The following is a 20,392-nucleotide window of genomic DNA, read 5'->3' on the forward strand; positions in this document are numbered from 1 at the left end:
GAAAGAGAAGAGCACTCGATTGTGAGGTTTTGCAGTTCTTTATCTCCTTTCATATTTGAGAGTTGTCTCATCTCCAAATTGAGATCCCTTCTGGTTCTCTTATTAATCTTCTTTTGATTAGATGGCCTCCAGTAGTATTACTTGCATTTCTTCCGCCTTGGATGATTTGCAATCGCTCTTGAATATTTTTCATTATCCGGAGTTTTTGCTTAGCGTGAAAAACTGGCTAACATTTCTGAGAACATTTATTTTGTGTGCGACAAAGTGGGGCAAAGATTATGTGCATTTAGCATCTGACGACAAAGAGGAGGTAGATAATCATCATGCAAGTCTAGAAGCTCTGATAGTTCGGATTGAAGACGCCATTTCCAAAAGGGCACAGGAGCTTCACTCCATTTATCTTTCTAGTTCGGAGAATCCATCATATAATCAGGCTTTCAAGATTGTCGATTGTATAGAAGGATCAGACATGGTATCTTTGAGGCCAGAAATTTACAGATGGTACTTCTTCTTCTCAGATTGCTCATCAAAGCTTTCTAGTAATTTGATTGTCAGAAAAGATGACATTATGGAATTCATGGATTCTCTTCTGGAGAGTCTAGAGGATTTTCATGAGTGGGGATTTGCGGATGGTCTCATCAAAGCCCTCGAAGAGAAGCTAGAGTTCCTGAAAAACTACATCCGTTTTGTCACACTACATGACGTTGAAGACACACAATTGGGACCTTTATTGACTCACGTTAAAGCTGTGGCTATCAAAGCAGCGCGCCTCTCTTATCAGTGCAAGTTCGTGAAGAAATCCGAATTGCAGGATGAAACTGACAAAAGTATTTTGGAACTGCTGCTGAAGATTATTCCTGTAGAGCCCCAAGTCCATGAGACTTGTGTCCAGGCTCTGATTGCTTCCAAGTTATCAAGAAAATCACTTGGGGACACAGATGAGCAAATATTGAGAGATTTTGTTGATTCTCTCCTGTGTAATCTTGCGGACATACTAAAATCTGGTACGTCTCTTATGATTTCTTTAAAAATCAACTGCAAATGCTTTACTAAGGGCGAAGATCCTTGAGAATCATTCTCAAGAGGAACGCCAAAGAGGTTTGATGAGAAAGTAAGGGATCCAACTGTACTTTGTGATCTGTGATGCAGGACTTGCTATTCTCTCTCCCTCTCTAAATGCAATCAAAGATGGTGTATTATTATCCCAGGATATGGAACTTTTGTCTTCTGATTTGTTGAAAAAGATTCAGCTTATCGAGACAACGGTTGCACAGAGATGTCCAGAACCATCATTGTTCGACTATCCTAAGACCAACGGATTGGGCTTTATTGATTTCCTTCTAGAAAATCTGATGGAACTGACAAGTACTGAGGCTGGCTCGATTACTTTCATGAATCATCCAATTCAAGCAGTCCAGGAAGAACTTGTTTGTTTACGCTCTTTGCTGGGGAGAATTGTGGAGTTGCGCAGTGAAGATGAGGAGCTCCAAGCAATTCGGGATTGTGCTATAGAGGTGGCATACAAGATAGAGTTTCTTGTTGATTCCTTAATGGTTGGGGATGATCTAGATTCTTCTTCAATGTCGTTTCATTCCATTGTAGAAGAAATTAAGATCATTAAGGCTAAGGCTTTGCAGATTTGTGATAATGATAGACTTCATGGCAAAGTTAAGAAAGTAAGCAAGAGGCTCTTTCAAATGCCAACACAGTTAAATAAGCCAATAATCAATGATGTGGTGGTGGGATTGGAGTATGAGGCTGCATCGATAATTAATCGACTCACAAGAGGATCACTCCAACTGCAAATTGTTTCCATTGTGGGTATGCCAGGACTAGGTAAGACAACTTTAGCTAGAAAAGTTTACAATAGTTCGTCAGTTATGTCCTATTTTTATAAGCGTGCTTGGTGTACTGTTTCTCAAGTGTATCACAAGAGAAATCTGTTACTTGAAATTTTGAGTTGTATTGAATCCAAGCTTCCTGGCAATGTTTTTGAGATTAGTGAAGAAGTTCTGGCTCATGAAGTCAAAAGACGTTTGTTAAGGAACAAATACCTCATTGTTTTGGATGATGTATGGGACATTGAAGCATTCAATGGATTAGAAGCCTCATTCCCTGACAATGGAAATGGAAGTAGAGTTATCTTGACGAGTCGACGTCAAGATGTTGCTCCCCAAGATAAACTTGACCAAGAACCTCATTCTCTTCGTCAACTCACACCTGATGAGAGCTGGGATTTGCTAAAAGCAAAGTTATATCCTGGACAAGATTTGGCTCCTCCAGAACTATGTGAAATTAGACAGAAAGTCGTGGAAATGTGTCAAGGACTACCTCTTACGGTTGTCATCCTTGCTGGAATTCTCTCAAGCATGGACCGACATGATTGGAAAGAAGTTGTGGAAGGCTTAAGTTCAAGGAATGTTTCTAGCACAGAACAATGTACCGCTACATTAGAGCTGAGTTACAAACATTTACCAGATAATTTGAAGGCATGTTTTCTTTATTTTGGAGCCTTTCCAGAAGACTATGAACACAATACCAAGAGGTTGATTTCCCTATGGGTCGCTGAAGGATTTGTTCAAAAAACTCAGCTCAAGAGATCAGAGGATGTGGCAAATGATTACCTGATGGAACTTATTAGCAGAAGCTTAGTCATAGTTTCCAAACCAAGATCCATTGATGGGGTCAAAGCTTGTCGCATTCACGATTTATTATATGAGTTTTGTGTGACAAAAGCCAAAGGAGAAAAGCTTTTGCAGCTGGTACGCAGGTACGATGAACTATCTGCTTTCACCATGCCATGCTACCTACGCCGCTTATGCATTGATTCTAAGCCTGAGCACTTTGACAACTTGAGGTTATTTTCTTCCGCAATACGCTGTCTATTATTATTCCATCATGGTGGTGTAGACCGTGAAAGAAGTTTTGACCTGCGATTCATTTTTAGCATCATCAAACTTGTCAAAGTGTTAGATTTGAGCCAAATTCAACTAAGACCCACTTTTCCAAGAGAATTGGAACTGCTTGTTCATTTGCGGTACTTGGCAATTCTAGGTGATGGCAGTCCCATCCCAGCATCAATATGCAATCTCTCGAATTTGGAAACTTTGATTTGGGAAAATTTTTCGTTTCATTCTTCAGTTTCATTGCCAGATACTATATGGAACCTGAAGAAACTGAGGCATTTACAGCTAAAGGACAAGATGTCTAAGAATTATCATTTTAGATTCCCTGACGACAATCTTGACAACTCTTCACAATTGTGTGACTTAGATATCTTGTCCTGTCTAAGTCTCAATCCTCGGAAGAACATCAACAAGCTGTTGAGAAAGTTTCCAAATATCCGCAAGCTGAGAAGCTCTCTTTATCTCAATCATGGCTATGAATATCATGTCGCAATTGAGTGTCTAAGTCAATTGGAATCACTCGATTTGAGTTGCGTTGTTTACGGCGGTGACCGATATCAGTTAGATATCCAATTTCCTTTGATTATTAAAAAATTGACTCTGTCTTATTTTCGCTTGCCATGGAGCAAAATGTCAGCAATTGGAAATCTGCCCAATCTTGAGGTGCTCAAATTACTCGGCCGATCATTTGAGGGGGAAATATGGGAAATGGAAGTAGAAAAGTTCCCTAAAGTTAAGTTCCTGAAATTAGATTCCCTGGATATTGTGAAGTGGACAGCCTCTGAGTACGAGGACCAGGACTATTTTCCTCGTCTCCAGAAGCTAGTGTTGGAAAGCTGTGATGCATTGCAGGAGATCCCTTCTTGTTTGGGAAATAGTTCAACTCTCGAAATAATTGAGGTGTCAAAATGTCCCAACTGTACCAGTTCATTGGAGGAAATTCAGGAAGAGCAAAGAAGCAATGGATATACAGATCTGATGATCCTTATCTCATAATGGACGATTGATCTTCTCAAGTAAGTTTGCTTTGGACAGCCAGTTTACTCTACATTTGTTTTTTAAGTACTTTACTTATGCACTGCTACGGGTTATGTTTATCTGTTTTGCATCAAGATCAAGTTGTTCTTTTTCTTAATAGTTTTTCTTTTTCTTTTTCTTTTTCTTAATTAGCATTGGAAGACTGCAAGTTTTTGGAGGAGATCCATTCTCGTTTGGGAATTGTTTCAACCCTTGAAATAAGCTGTCTAAATGTCCCAACTCTACAAGTTCAGTAATTCAAATTCAGGAAGTGCAAATAAGCGTGAGATATACTGATCTGAAGATCCTTATCCTATAATGGATGACTGATCTTCTCAAGTTTGTTTGATTTAGGCAGCCACTTTAATCTACTTTTCTTTTCTTAATCAATCCTTTACTTCTGAACTGAAACTGGTTATGTTGTATCTGTCTAGCATTAAGATCAAGTTATTCTTGCTTTCTTTGTAACTTTTCTTTAATTCCTGTAGCAGAAATTTGATGTGGGAAATATCACTTCCCAAGTTTTTTTTTTAAGATTTAAGTCAATGAAGTTGCTGTTTCTGTTTTTCCTCAAATAGTATGTTTTGCATTTTTTTTAAGCTAATACTGCTTAGTAGTAGCATCATGTAATCTGGCTTGGAAGTAATGTTTTAGAGTCCAATTGATTCTTCTCCCCGTCTACGTACCCAAATACTAATGTGGAAGGTAAATTTTTTAAAAGTCATGCTCTGCTTGAGCAGTGAATTGGTTGTAAGTACTTCTTTTGCCCAGGTTTTCTCTTTTTTTTTTTCTTTTTAATTTTTATATAACAACACATCTTTGCCAAAAAAAAAAAACATTTTAAATCACATGGGATCCTTAGTATCAACTTCTATATTTATATCAAGTGTTCCGTTATTTAAGTTGTCATATCCTATTTATTTAAGTTTTCTTTACCATCACGTGATAAGTGGGACTGGCACTGAAATTTAGTATTAGATAGGAGTACATGGGATCCCAACTGATTTTAAATAGTTGGATGACCATTTTAGCCATTTTAAAATAAGTTTTGATGCAAGCACAAACCAGAACTGATTGTTGTACAACATGAAGTAAGCCAAGTTTCTACCAAAAAAGAAAAAAGGAAACCAAGTTAAGAAAGTCTTTATGTTTTTTTCTCTTTCTAACACCTCCCACCCTTCTTTACACTTTTTTCACACTGCCAACTATCAGGTTTAGAATTTAAATCTTGAACTTGGCATTAAGGAGAACACAAGGCAAACAGAGTTAATTGTACTAACTTCACTTGGCTTTAAAAAGATTTTGAAACTTTTCATAAAGTTATTTGTTATGCATCTTTTGAATTGTTCTAAAATTGATGTCTTAAAAAGTTTCTTTATAGGTTTCAAAATACAAAAGTAGGGATGGCAACGGGGTGGAGTTGGATCCCTCCACCCCTGCCCTGCTCCCTCGCAGATACCTGCAGGTGATAATTTGCCCAAAACTTCAGCATGAAAAGAACTTCACACCTCAGAGATCAAGAAAACAATAGCCACTATGTGGTTTAATAGTATAAATTATCGGGAAGGAAACCAACAAGCTAATTCATCGATCCTCAACTTCATTAAACACATTCACCAAAGTATGACATGTTAATACATAGGATACATCAATAATTCTCAGGATGTGATAATACATTATTGGACTTATGCAAAAGGCAAAAAGTAAAGGTTAGTTCTTTGGACTTATATGAAGTGCTATTGTACTACTAGTTAAAATTCATGAGTGTTACCAGATTACTGCATAGTGAAGGGTTCGCATGAGTTTAATTGAACCAGCTCTGTATTGGCAGACTTGCGGCAGTTTCATGGCGAAGAAGTGAAGGCATTCTGCTCGGACAGAAACGAGAGGCGGAAACAAAAGAAAGAGGAAGTAGACAAAATCGCAAGAGCATTTTTTTTTTCCCCCAAAAAAACTTATTTTTCTTTAGTGGGCAGTGGGTGTTTAATATTTTAAACAAAATTGGAAACTAATATGGCTCATAATTAATCCATATATATGTATATTATTCATGTGTATTAATTAATTTTAGTGGGCGACAAGGTGCCCCACTACTTTTCTCACAAGGCGGGTACTTGCTTCCGTTGCCATCCCTATGTAAAAGGCCTCCCAAGGTAACATTCAAGAAAATGTAGAGAAAGAGGTGTAATTGCAACACTTTTGAAGAGATTTTAGCATTAATTTTTTTATGCATTGATAGTATACTGATTTTTTTACCCTGGTAACTTTATATGTATGCTACATGTCCATAATTTGAATTTCAAATTAGAATTTATGTTACGTGACATGATTTAATTTTGTCAGTGTAAAAAAAAATTATACATTGACATTATATAAAAAAGTTATCTTAAATTTTTGGGCCACCCCAACTCATACAGGAGTTTAATCGCAATTGGTGGCGGACCAGGATTCTTCAACTGCACTTATCCAAAGATTGATCATCCTTACAATTCGAAAAATTTGTTAAATGCCCTTTAAATTGAAGACTTTGTAGCCGCAACTATACATTTCAGTGTTCAAAAAATCTACTCATATTATCTCTACCTCACCGCTGTAAACTTTTATTGTAGGTCTACAAGCGAAATATATTATTACATGGGGGAGTAGCTAAAAGTGACTTTATTGGATCCAGAAAAAAAAAAAAAAAAAAAGAGTTTTCAGCCCAGTTACATGGGGGAGTAGCTAAAAGTGACTTTATTAGAATCTAGTAAGAAGTATGCTTCATCTTCTATTAGCCCAGTTACTATGCACAATGAAGGCATAACGTTTTCAGCTCATCTTTATATTCTATCAGCAGCCTTTTAAACTTTTTTGCAACCGAACATCCAGTGGTTCTTGCCTACTTACTGAATATGTTCACAGGTTTCTTGCTATCCATGTTGTTGCTGCAACTACCATATACAATGGCATTTCTATTTTTTCCTATAGGAGTTGCTCTGACTACCTGGTTTGGCTTGGCCGTTCTCATTGATCCGCCTATGCAAGAAGCAAGAGGCCTAAAAAACTGGTTGCTTATTACCATGTTGTCTAATACTTTAGTCTTCAGAACTTTACAAATCAACTTGCTTCTTCATTGCTAGTACACTTCTTTGCAGGGCAATGAGAAATACGAAGCAACCTGCAGAGGTAGTTAACCAGAGAACACACAACAAGTACAATCCAGAAATTTCTTTCCACGCAGATCACAAGTTTACTGATATTACAAACATCAAAGGGTGAGAACTTTCTTCCTCTGGAAAAAAAAAATCCGAAATACCATCAAATTAACAAGGTTAGGTTACTTTATTCATTTGTCCATTACTTTGCAGACTATCTGGGAGAAAACATCATCATTTGTGTAAATTAAAACACTTAATTCAGTTTTTTACTTATGAAATTTAATGTACTCGCCCAATGCATTCAAGCAAAATTCCAACTTCCACCGAGTATTACAACGCTAAGTAAATTAAAACAATACTACGCAGTCTATTTTATACATGCTATAGATCACTATTATTTGATCCTGGGCATACATATAATTTAACTATCATCTCCTAGTTATTAATAAGTCTCGACTAGTCTCTCTCAGTCATGGTTGTCATACATCTCACTCGAATTTAAAATCTTGAATTCTCTTTAATTTACTTCTCAAAGTGTACCTTTTTTTTTAACTTTTAAAATGGGATCAATAATGTTCCCATCATACCTGTTTTAATAACTCGAACCCGTGATTTATTAGATATAGGTGGAGCGTCTTATTTTCTTATGCTATATTGCCAGAAAAACTCACACACCGCAGCTATATCAGGGAGGAAGTTGATCTTTGGAAGAGTATAAACTTTTTGATCCCAGCCAAACTCAAATGCGTATGCTGAGCGTACTCTTCCGGGCCCCCTTCCACCCCATCAAATCTGTTTCCTTCCAAGTTAGCCTTTTGATGCATCCCACATTAACTTTCAATATATCCATTGCAGTCAAGACAAGCTAAACTCCTATTTTTAAACAGTTTGGACTGGATCATACGAGAAAAAAGCTTCTTTAACAAATAATTAAGAAAAAATAAACCTACAAAAATGAAATGTAGTATTTTGAAAAAAAGTGCTTTGGTTAAATCTCCCTCAGTTGATCTTCTAGTTCATATTAGAGTTTCGACTCAATCATTAATTTCGATTTGGGTAAAAGTTATGTGAATTTTAAATTCTAACCATTGAATTTTGAATATGTGACGTGTCTGTGACTTTTTATTCCTAGTAAAAAAAATGGCTTGAAAGGAACCAAAAAAAAAAGCGCTTCTTGAATTTGTGAGGAAATAAAATATGAATTAATCTTATATATACTGACAGTGTGTACACTTTTACCTTTAAATTTATACCATTTAATCATAATTTGAATTTAAATATTATTTTTTATATATGTGATATGCATTCAAGGGTGATAGTATATACACCGTTAATATATATATATATATATATATATACAAACTTGGTCTTGTTTCTCAGGTGAATATTTACTAGTCAATAGTATCCCTTGCTAATTTAATTACACGAACAATTTCGTCTGTCTGACTCATGAAATTAGCAACGACAATATACAAAATGATAATCGCGAAACTTGAATTACAAAAGTAACGTCGCCGTTTTTGTCAAACCAGTATTGCTTGCCGAATCTCCCAATGAACTTGTCTCATACTTTCTTAAAAGTAATCCATAATTGTGTATCAGCCCGTCGATGTGAAATTTGGATGTGACCAGGTGAAATTAATCCGTGCGTAAAAATTAAATCTGTAGTGCTTCATTGGAATCCAGTTCTAGATGACCTTGACATTGTTATTGTTGAGAATAAATTTTCAAGGTAATCTACATGTTAAGAAAACACTGAGAAACTAACACGGCGCATTCATTTGATTAATTACTAGTGTTAAGGGCACACTTATAGTTTAGATTTTTCACATCAATACAATTTATGTAAATTTATTAAGAATTTTGATTTATATGGTTATAGTAATTTGGTAGTTACAATACTTAATGTGGTTATGAGTTTTATCCAATATATATATATATATATATATATATATATATATATAGAGAGAGAGAGAGAGAGAGAGAGAGAGAGAGAGAGAGTAGGGGGCGATAGCTATGAGTGCTGGCAAAATGATTTATGTAATTAAGATAAAAATTAGTTTTCATAAGAATAAAATTGGAAGTTCAAAAAATAATAAAATGAGCTTACATATTGGTGTAGCATAATTTTTCGTCTCTATTAATATTTTTGGACAAACTTAGATATTGACCGTTAGTGGAGCAAAATAAAGCACCTCTACTCTAATATTTGAATTTGTTAATGTCTACCTAATATCTTTGAACATAAGAAAATGTATAGTTTATGTGTACGCTTTAATGTGGACACAGAGATACAAATGTCATTATGTAATTAGAATTAAAGTTTGCAAAAGTTAGTCATTCGAAGTCATGTAAAATAATTGAAAAATAAAGTTCGTTTTCAAACTAATATAGTATTAGGACATATAAAAATTATTAGACATATTAAGTTAGTTTAGATTGTCAAGGTGATTTTTTTTTTTCAATTCCCAATCAAAAGATTAGTATTAGATTATCAAATAATAGTTGATACTCAATTAAATAGACTAAGAAACTCAAGTGATACTCAATAGATTCCACTCATTAATTGATTGTTTTGACTATCACACTTTAAAAATATTTTTGGCACGAGTATCACCGGAATAAATACTTCAACATGCAACTCACGTACCCCTATACTAGTATTAATGCAATGAATGACATTAGTACAGTTATTCGAAAATGGCACCCAAGAGTTAAGATTGATGTTTAAACTTTTGAAAAATGGTAGATGCAGTGACATCAAGATGTAAGCCATGGATGTGAAGGAAAAGGATATATTAGCTGTTTTTTTGGAGTGTTTTTGAAATATTTTATTGTAGCAGTGTATATGAAAAAAATTTACTATAAATTTTTTTGAAATTTTTGATATACTAATATGGATGGAATGTTTTTTGAGTTATTGTATATTACTGTAATATTTATATTTGAAAAACTTGTTTGTTGAAAAAATAATCAATCCAAACGGAGTCATAAATTTGCTGCCGACAAAATATCTTGCTTTGGCTTCCGTTATTGAGATGTAAATAGTACGAGTGATTCCCGAAAGCATGGTATAAGTTGTAAGAATACTTTCCCCTTGAGCAACATATAGATGTTTTTGCCAAAATAACTCCTTGTCCTCGGAGGAAGCCTATCATATTAATTTGTTTCTTTAGCGAGCTGAAAAGACGACCAAGAGGAAGCTAATGCCGCTGTTGATGAGAACTATGTTGTTGGACGCACTCTCAGAACGATGGGTAAACTCACTCGATTAGATTAGATACACTCAGACTAAACGATTCTGAAAGTAATTTAAGAGAGACCCATGAAAAATTCACGTCCAGTCAATTAATAACAGGAGTTGGACAATACGTGAGAAACTCTACCAGCAATTTTTGGATTAGGGGTAGGAGCGGTCATCAGACTGATCGCTCTTGAACGGTCTCCTCACAAGACCCAAATGTGAGGCAAGAAATATTCCACGTCAGGAAGCCTTCAACAGGCCCCAAAAACGACGGCGTTCTAAAAAAAAAAATGTTTAGCCAAAACGGGAACATGACGGACCAAACGGAAGAGTTTCAATTTTGAAAATCAAGTTGAAAATTTGAATCAGCCGCACAAAACAAAACTGAGAGAAGAGAGGAGGTATCCTGCTGAAGGTAGCAATTAACAGAAAAGTGGGTGGAGAGAGCTGGGGTATGGTGTTGAGTGAATAAGGAAGAAAGCAAACAAAAAAGTGGAGAGCCACACAAAACAAAACTGAGTGAAGAGAGGAGGCGTCCTGCTGAAGGTAGCAATTGACAGAAAAGTGGGTGGAGAGAGCTGGGATATGGTGTTGAGTGCATAAGCAAGAAAGCAAACAATGCAGTGAGAGTGTTGTATGCATTTTGAAGCTGGGTATGAGAGTGTTATATCCATTTTGAATGCATGCAAGGCTGGCGGCAAGGTAGAAGCAAACAGAGGAAATTAATCATCTCACGAAGCCAGATTTTGTCGTGTAACTTAATAGCAGAAGCAATTGCGCTCTCCGAGTTCGGTGAAACATAAAGCGTATGGTGAAGACCAAGGTAATGTTATTGAATACAGTGTGTTAAATGAGTAATATGTAGTTGGTCTATGCTCATCATACAATTTTAGTTTGCCCCTCTCCTGACCATGCAGTGTGTATAAAATGGAGGCGTAGAGTTCATTGAGGTGAAGGAGAGAAAAAGACATATATGTGAATAATAAAAGGGTGTACTTGGTGTTGTAAGTTAATTACATGATGTAAGTTAATTCAGTACCTTTCTTTCCCCGTGTTGGTAATTATAATATCTATTATGTGCAACCGAAGGTTCCAGTGTATTATCCATTTTCCACTGTATTAAACAATTACTTCAACCAAAACTGCAGCAAGTATAATCAGCCCATTTGTTCACAACAATGTATACAGCAAAAGATAACTACAAGTCAAATCGATCCACAATTTATCTGATACCATTGATGTTTTCTTACCTGTGTTTCTTCTGCTTTATCTCATCTCCGGATCTCCCAACCTTGTACTCCACAATTCCCGTTCACCTTCTCAAGCCTTTTGATATTTGAGTACCAATCCTAAACTCTCTCCTTCTGCCACTACTTATTGCTTCTTCTCGCCGTGATTTTCCTTTGCAGCCACTCTATTTCTACTACTTCTTGCTATCCTTTGTATACTACCTGGCAATTTCCAATTCTGCAATGTTATTTTGCCTTTGCTTTTCTTTCTTGCTCTGTTTTGTAGAATTTTGCATTAATGAATATGGGCAATTATTTTGGATGGAGCGCGGCTTAGCTTTTCATTTGGAGGATTCATTTGGGCGATAACGGACCAACACTTCATGAAACAGTCTGTCAACTCTTTTTCTTTTTGTTTTTCCCGTTTCTCCTCAATACAGTGTCGTTCTAACCCTATTGAAGCCTTCTTGACATGGCTTATTATGGTCCATTTGTTGGGCCTTGTGAGGAAACCGTTCAAGAGCGGTCACCCTCCTGCCCTGTATCCGCAATTTTTAGTTTCAGATATGTGTCTTATCGCATGATGATGGCAGGAGTTGGACAATACGTGAGAAACTCTACCAGCAATTTTTAGTTTCAGATATGTGTCTTATTATCGCATGATGATGGCGATCTAAATCGAATCTACGTAAATTTGCTTTAGAAAAAAAAAAAAAGGGACAGATGAGACTGTCACTGGACCCATTTGAGAACTTTCATGACATTTCTTTGCAATTATTTTAGTAGTGCCCGACAACTTTAGGACCATTATTGGTTGCCACGTGAAATAATATTTGATTGAGATATGTGATTCCTCTGTTTTCCAGTGCATGAGCTGTGCGAAAATTGAACGTTTAACAAACACCAAAACGATTGAGCTGACAAAAAGTTTTTTGCAATTGACCGAATTGTAAACAGCCCAAACGTTTCAAAATTTTAAGGGTAAATTCCACTTTACCCCCTTGTGGTTTAGCATTTTTTCACATAACCCCCCAGTGGTTTCAAAAGCTATACATAACCCCCTTATGATTTGGATTAAAATGTCAAAGTGACGGAAATGATCATTCGTAACGGCGTCACCTAAAATGTCAAAATTACCCTTATGTATAGTTGAAAATTATTTATTAACCAAGGGGGGTTATGTGTATATTTTGAAAATCATAAGGGGGTTATATGGTAAAGTACTAAATCATAAGGGGGTTATATGGTAAAATATAAAAAGCATACGGGGTTAATGTGTCATATATTTATAAGGGTAATTTCGACATTTTTAGAAGTTCCGTTACGAGTGACTATTTCCGTCACTTTGACACTTTAATCCAAACCATGAGGGGGTTATGTATAGCTTTTGAAACCATAGGGGGGTTATGTAAAAAAAGGGTAAACCACAAGGGGGTAAAATGTAATTTGCCCAAATTTTAATGATTAAAGGGAGCCCTTTTTGAATTATCAAGGGAAAAAAGGGAGCCCTTTTCGATTGGTTAGACAGCCGCAGGAATGCTGAATCGTGTATTTTTCAAAATATGATTACAAGTAACCCATAATAATATTATCACTGCATATGGATTTCCATTGAACAGCATTACAATCAACAGCCACCAAAATTATCAGAATAAATATTAATAATTAATTCCATGGTAATCTAATCTAATCTTAAATAAGGGTACGCTACTTACTACTAGTTATCATAAAGGGGTCATAAACTGAAATTATGAAAATCAAAATTATAGATAACGTAGGCATTGACAAACTTCATCCAAAAACATAGGAGTGAAATTGGAGATTGTGGTGCTTACCAATTTTACTTAAAGCGGTTGAAGATTATGGCTCTCAATGTGAAAAACTGTTGTTTGATGGCAAGGCAACAAACATGAAAATCAATAGAGTCCGAAGCATTAAAACTTCTATTTGTTATAAAACACCGTACGTGAAATTGAATTGCAATAGTTTATACAAATTATTGTGTTTGGAAAGCAAATTTTTCAATAAATATTATTTTACTAGTATCACAATTATAATTTTTAATTAATTTTTTTATCTTTTCAACAAATATTTTTTTTTATCTTACATATATGATACCATCAGAAGTGCCACAATAATTATTTCAAGTATTATTTTAATATTATTCAAATAATCTGGCAATCATAAATATTATTCAAGTGCTAGTTTAATATTATTAAGTACTAGTTAATCATTGCTTAGCTTGAACCAATGCATGCTTGATATATTATTAGTTTCACTCCCTAACTGGCCCTACTTTTGCAGGTTTCAATTTCTCAAAAATTATAAGTAAATTTGGAGCTCTCTATTGGCCCTACTTTTCTAGCTTTCAATTTCTAAAAAGTTATAATTGAATAAAATTTAAAAAATGAAAAAGTTCAAAAAAAGTTATTTTAATGAGAACCCACTAAACCAATATTGCAGGAATTTTAAGACAGTAAAACTAAAGGAGGGGAGCAAAAATTTGAAGAAATTGTAAGACTTATGTTGTGTTTGGAATGTGTGCTTTTTTCAAAAAAAAATTATCATCTTTTATGAATATATTTTTCCATCACTTTTTTATCTTACATTTATCAAATCATTATCATATATTTTTACAAAAAAAAAATATCATTATCATATCTTGTATGAATACATTTTTTCATCACTTTTTCATCTTACATTTATCAAATCATTATCATATACTTTTACAAAAAAAAAATCTAAAAAAATAGCAATATAAGCGGATCAAAGAAAATCCTCCTGTGCTTGAGAAAAACATAAATAAAAATAGGGACAATATATGAAATCCTCGAACACACAAGGAAAGAAAACATGATGACAAATTAGAAATTAATTAACCGGGAGAAAATCAATTAAATAGTTAAAAATATTGAAAACAAAAATTTGATTGTGGGCGTTTGCAAGCACCTTTTGAATCAGAGGAGAGTCGAGTGGAGGAAGGGTCCTTGGATGAAGACTACGGTTAGTATGGATGGGGACCAGAGATGATGCATTGATGCTTCGAGCAAAACGATTAGGATGGTGGTCAAAAGACGTGGCGGATGTGATTGAGAAACAGATTAGCATTCAAGGTGCCACTGGTCCATTACGCCACTAACACTCTTTATCCATGAAAAACATCAAAGTTTTTCATGTCTATCATGTCTATTGTTACTCTTTATAACCCAACTGCCACTGTTTATACAGTTCTAATGGTATTAGCGAAACAGTTGGACTAATGGCTAACGCATGTGCAGTGGGGTCTTTTTTTACTTTCTGGACAGTAGAAATCAATGTACAGAAAAGAAGAGAGCACTTGTGTTTGAGCCTTGAGGTTCTGCAGATCTTTCTTATCTCCTTTCATATTTGAGAACAGTTTCATCTCTTAAATTGAGATCGATACATTCTGGTTCCCTTGTTAATCTTCCTTTTAGTAGATGGCCTCCACTAGTGTCACTTGTATTTCTTCCATCCTGGATGATCTGCAAGCGCTGGAGAACGATTGTCAATTTTTTGCAAATGGGCCGCCGAAGTACCTGAAACGCATGCTAAGCTATCTGAGAACATTTCTTCTGTGTGCGAGAAAATACAGCAACCATGATGTGCAATTACCATTTGACAACAAAAAGAACCAGGCAGATAATCATAAAGCAAGCCTAGAAGCTCTGGCAGTTCGGATTCGAGATGCCATTCCCAAGAGGGGAAAAAAGATCCGATGGGATGTGGTCTATGATTTAGAAAAAGACATTAAATCCTTCGAACAAGAAATTTGCGAATGGTATGTCTTTTTCTTGGGTTCCTCGTCACAGCAGTCCAGTAATTCGCTCGTTCGACAAGATGACCTTATGGAATTTATGGATTCTCTAGTGAATTATCTTCCAAGGAGTCGGCCGGCATATGAAGTTGGACTAATTAAAGCCCTTGAAGAGAAGCTGGCATTCCTGAAAAACTTCATCCGTTTTGTCACACTGCATGGTGTTGAAAACACAGAATTGAGACCTTTGTTAGTTCACACTGAAGCTGTGGCTGTCAATGCAGCACACCTCTCTTATAAGTGCCAGTTTAAGAAGGGTTTCGGACCGCCCAAGGATATCAAGGAAAGCATTTCGGAACTGCTGCAGAAGATTATTCCTGTTGAACCGCAAGTCCTTGGGACTTGTATCCAGGCCCTGAGTGCTTCGAAATTATCAAGACAATCATACGGAGATACAGATGAGCACATATTGAGTGACTTCCACCATTCTCTCCTGTGTAATCTTTGGGATAAACTAAAGCGTGGTTCTTGTGCTGTGATTTTGCGTCAACTACAAATGTTTTATGAGGGGCTAAATTCCTTGAGAACCATTTTGAAGGAGAAGCCAAAGGAGTTCGATGAGAAAGTAAGAGATCCTACTCGAGTCGTGAATTGTTATGGAGGAGATGTTATTTCCCCACTCTCTCTGAATGCAATCAAAGACGCCATACAAGCCAAGGATATGGATATTGTGTGTTCTGAGTTATTGAAAATAATTAAGCTCATCGATGCAGTAATCACAGAGAAGTGTCCAGAATCATCATCGTTCAATTTTCCTAAGACCAATGGACTGGGCTTTGTTGATTCCCTTCTAGAAAAGATGATGGATGTGACAAGTTCTGAGGCTGGTTCGATTGCTTTGATCGATCATCCAATTCAAAAAGTCCTGGAAGAACTTGATTGTTTACGCTCTTTGCTGAGGAAAATTGTGGAGCTGCACAACGAAGACGAGGACGTCCAGGCAATTTGGAATCGTATTGTTGGGGTGGCATATAGGATAGAGTTTCTTATTGACTCCTTAATAACTGGAAATATCTTAGATTCTTCTTCAATGTCCATTCATTCCATTTTAGAAGAAATGAACATCATTAAAGCTGCGGCCTGGAAGATTTGTGATAGCGAAAGACTTGGTGGAAAAGTTAAGGAAGTAACGAAGAGATTCAATCACATGCCACAAGAAGGAAGTAAGCCAATAGTCAATGATGTGGTGGTGGGATTCGAGGATGAGACGGCATCGATTATCAATCAACTCAGAAATGGATCACTCCAAGTGAAAATTGTTTCCATTGTGGGTATGCCGGGATGCGGTAAGACAACTTTGGCTAGAAAAGTGTACAATGATTCTTCAGTGAAGTCCCATTTTTATGAGCGTGCTTGGTGTACTGTTTCTCAAATATATGACAAGAGAAATCTGTTGCTTCAAATTTTGACTTGTATTGAGTCCAAGCTTCCTGAGTATGTTTTTAAGATGGGTGAAGAAGATCTGGATGATTTTAAGATGGGTGAAGAAGATCTGGCTCTTAAAGTCAAAAGACGTTTGCTGAAAAACAGATATCTCATTGTTTTGGACGATTTATGGGACATTGATGCATGGAACGGATTGGAAGCCTCATTCCCTGATGATGGAAATGGAAGTAGAGTTATCTTGACAAGTCGGCTCCGTGGTGTTGCTCCGCAAGACAAACTCGACCATGAACCATATTCTCTTCGTCAACTCGCTCCTAATGAGAGCTGGGATTTGCTAAAAGGGAAGTTATATCCTGGACAAGATTTGGCTCCTCCAGAACTATGTGAAATTCGACAGCAAGTCGTGGAAATGTGTCAAGGACTACCTCTTACGGTTGTCATTCTTGCCGGAATTCTCTCAAGGCTGGACCGACATGATTGGAAAGAAGCTGTGGAAGGTTTAAGTTCAAGGAATGTTTCTAGTACGGAACAATGCACCGCTACATTAGAGCTGAGTTACAAACATTTACCTGATACTTTGAAGGCATGTTTTCTTTATTTTGGAGCCTTTCCAGAAGACCATGAACACAATACCAAAAGGTTGATTTCTCTATGGGTCGCTGAAGGATTTGTTCAAAAAACTCAGCTCAAGAGATCAGAGGATGTGGCAAATGATTACCTGATGGAACTTATTAGCAGAAGCTTAGTCACAGTTTCCAAACCAAGATCCATTGATGGGGTCAAAGCCTGTCGCATTCACGATTTGTTATATGAGTTTTGCGTGACAAAAGCCAAAGAAGAAAACTTTTCGCGGCTGGTACGTAGGGATGATAAACTATCTGATATCAATGTGCCATTCTACCTACGCCGCTTATGCATTGATTCTAAGGTGGAGCACTTTGACAACTTGAGGTTATTTTCTCCTGCCATACGCAGTCTATTATTATTCAGTCACGATGAAGACCGTAGAAGTAGTTTTGACCTTCGATTCATTTTTCACATCATCAAACTTGCCAAAGTGTTAGATTTGAGCCAAATTAATCTAGGAAGCACTTTTCCCAGAGAACTAGAACTGCTTGTTCACTTGAGGTACTTGGCAATTCTAGTTAATGGTAGGCCCGTCCCCGCATCAATAAGTTATCTCACAAACTTGGAAACATTGATTTGGCGAAATTCTTCTGATCACGGTTCAATAAACTTGAGAACTTGGATTTGGCGAAATCCTTGTGTTCATGGTTCAGTTTCATTGCCAGATACTATATGGAACCTGAAGAAACTAAGGCATTTAGAACTAATTGATGAGGCCGATAAGAATTACCATGTTAGATTCCCTGACAACAACCTTGATAACTCTTCACAGTTGTGTGACTTAGATATCTTGTCCTGTCTAAGCCTCAATCCTCGGAAGAACATCAACAAGCTGTTGAGAAAGTTTCCAAATATCCGCAAGCTGAGAAGCTCTCTTAATCTCGATCAGGGCTGTGAATATCATGTAGCAATGGATTGTCTAAGTCATTTGGAATCACTCAGTCTGAGTTGCGTTGTTTACGGCGGTGACCGATATCAGTTAGATTTCCAATTTCCTTTGACTATTAAAAAATTGACCCTGTCTTATTTTCGCTTGCCATGGAGCAAAATGGTAGCAATTGGAAATCTACCCAATCTTGAGGTGCTCAAATTACTCGACCGATCATTTGAGGGGGAACTATGGGAAATGGAAGTAGAGAAGTTCCCTAAAGTTAAGTTCCTGAAATTAGATTACCTGTATATTGTGAAGTGGACAGCCTCCTCCGAGTATGAGTACGAGGACCAGTACTATTTTCCTCGTCTCCAGAAGCTAGTGTTGGAAAGCTGTGATGCATTGCAGGAGATCCCTTCTTGTTTGGGAAATAGTTCAACTCTTGAAATAATTGAGGTGTCAAAATGTCCCAACTGTACCAGTTCATTGGAGGAAATTCAGGAAGAGCAAAGAAGCAATGGATATACTGATCTGAAGATCCTTATCTCATAATGGACGATTGATCTTCTCAAGTAAGTTTGCTCTGGACAGCCACTGTACTCTACTCTGCTTATGTACTCTACGGGTTACGTGTATCTGTTTAGCATCAAGATCAAGTTGTTCTTTTTCTTAATAGTTTTTCTTTTTCTTTTTCTTAAGGGCAAATTACATTTTACCCCCTTGTGGTTTACCCTTTTTTTACATAACCCCCCTATGGTTTCAAAAGCTATACATAACCCCCTCATGGTTTGGATTAAAGTGTCAAAGTGACGGAAATAGTCACTCGTAACGGAACTTCTAAAAATGTCGAAATTACCCTTATAAATACATGACACATTAACCCCGTATGCTTTTTATATTTTACCATATAACCCCCTTATGATTTAGTACTTTACCATATAACCCCCTTATGATTTTCAAAATATACACATAACCCCCCTTGGTTAATAAATAATTTTCAACTATACATAAGGGTGATTTTGACATTTTAGGTGACGCCGTTACGAATGATCATTTCCGTCACTTTGACATTTTAATCCAAATCATAAGGGGGTTATGTATAGCTTTTGAAACCACTGGGGGGTTATGTGAAAAAATGCTAAACCACAAGGGGGTAAAGTGGAATTTACCCTTTTCTTAATAGCATCAGGATCAAGCTGCAAGTTTTTGGAGGAGATCCCTTCTTGTTTGGAAAATATATGAACTCTTGAAATAATTGAAGCGTCTAAATGTCCCAACTCTACAAGTTCAGTGGAGCAAATTCAGGAAGAGCAATTAAGCAGGGGAAATACTGATCTGAAGATCCTTATTTCATGATGGATGACTGATCTTTTCCATTGTGTTTGGTTTGGTTGGGCAGCCACTTCAGTGTACTATTCTTTATTAATCCTTTACTTCTGTACACAGAACTGGTAATGTTGTATCTGTCTGTGTTTCTTTGCAAGTTTCTTGTTATCCCTGTGACAGAATCTTGTTTTGGGATATATCACTCCCCGAGTCTGATGTTTTCTTCCTAAAGATTCAAGTTAATGAAGCTGCTGTTTTTTTGCCGCCTCAAATAAGTCAGGATTTCAAGAATGTTTCGCCCTTATCCGAAATTAAGACTGCTTAGTTGCATATCAAAGGCAGATATATTCGACCAATAGATGCAATTAAATTTGTTCGTGGAATAGAATACATGCCATCGGGCCTCATATTTACCAGGACTCAACAATTTTATTAGCTCATTTTCATCATCTTCTTTTACAATTTCTGATCTTTTCTGACTCCTAATAACAATTTATTAAATCATATAATCAAGCAGGTGCAGAATTAAGAACCCAGCATATTAATATCTGTTACATTGTACAATCAAAAAGGTTTGCAGCCTAAAGTAAAATTTTGTTCCTCTTTCTCTAAGCTTTTGATGCATTTCTTGTGCGCCAAAACTAAAACAAATTCAGGATCCGACTTATCAAAATTGTAGCAGATTAGACCAGAGGCTTCAGCATAACAAGAAAGGGATCACCTAGACAACTTCCTAATCAAAATAAAAGATTAATGATAAAGGACATGGGACCTGTTAATAGTAACATCATCTGATCTGAGTTGAAGTAATTTC

At 36.3% G+C, this 20,392-nt stretch overlaps 2 protein-coding genes and 1 long non-coding RNA gene across 5 annotated transcripts; all 3 read left to right on the forward strand.

Annotated features, from left to right (window-relative positions):
* On the forward strand, window positions 1–6,144 carry LOC113689761 (putative late blight resistance protein homolog R1A-3). 2 transcript variants are annotated; one of them, XM_027207533.2, is made up of 3 exons: window positions 1–1,004; window positions 1,150–3,922; window positions 5,755–6,144. In XM_027207533.2, the coding sequence occupies exons 1-2, from the start codon at window positions 122–124 to the stop codon at window positions 3,900–3,902; spliced, it is 3,636 nt and encodes a 1,211-aa protein (XP_027063334.1). In that variant the 5' UTR covers window positions 1–121; the 3' UTR covers window positions 3,903–3,922; window positions 5,755–6,144. The 2 variants fall into 2 exon arrangements, with proteins under 2 accessions (XP_027063334.1, XP_027063333.1); XM_027207532.2 differs by lacking the exon at window positions 5,755–6,144 and adding an exon at window positions 4,077–4,498.
* A 2,584-nt stretch (window positions 6,145–8,728) lies between these two features.
* Window positions 8,729–11,387, forward strand: LOC140007731 (uncharacterized). The gene is made up of 2 exons (XR_011815115.1): window positions 8,729–11,127; window positions 11,222–11,387. It is a non-coding gene; the product is annotated as an uncharacterized lncRNA (long non-coding RNA).
* A 3,071-nt stretch (window positions 11,388–14,458) lies between these two features.
* Window positions 14,459–19,853, forward strand: LOC113689760 (putative late blight resistance protein homolog R1A-3). Of its 2 annotated transcripts, none has more exons than XM_072050869.1 (2): window positions 14,459–18,824; window positions 18,952–19,853. In XM_072050869.1, the coding sequence occupies exon 1, from the start codon at window positions 14,992–14,994 to the stop codon at window positions 18,802–18,804; it is 3,813 nt and encodes a 1,270-aa protein (XP_071906970.1). In that variant the 5' UTR covers window positions 14,459–14,991; the 3' UTR covers window positions 18,805–18,824; window positions 18,952–19,853. The 2 variants fall into 2 exon arrangements, with proteins under 2 accessions (XP_071906970.1, XP_027063329.1); XM_027207528.2 differs by having other exon boundaries at window positions 19,442–19,853.
* The last annotated feature ends 539 nt before the right edge of the window (window positions 19,854–20,392 follow it).

This window comes from Coffea arabica, chromosome 5c, assembly GCF_036785885.1.
Source record: "Coffea arabica cultivar ET-39 chromosome 5c, Coffea Arabica ET-39 HiFi, whole genome shotgun sequence".
NCBI lineage: Eukaryota > Viridiplantae > Streptophyta > Magnoliopsida > Gentianales > Rubiaceae > Coffea > Coffea arabica.

What these genes read in the sequence shown, in the direction of transcription:
- LOC113689761 (XM_027207533.2), top strand. Translation starts at nt 122, where the DNA reads ATGGCCTCCAGTAGTATTACTTGCATTTCTTCCGCCTTGGATGATTTG. An exon ending in TGCGGACATACTAAAATCTG is followed by an intron (nt 1,005 to 1,149) that starts GTACGTCTCTTA and finishes TCTGTGATGCAG; the next exon opens with GACTTGCTATTCTCTCTCCC.
- LOC113689760 (XM_072050869.1), top strand. Translation starts at nt 14,992, where the DNA reads ATGGCCTCCACTAGTGTCACTTGTATTTCTTCCATCCTGGATGATCTG.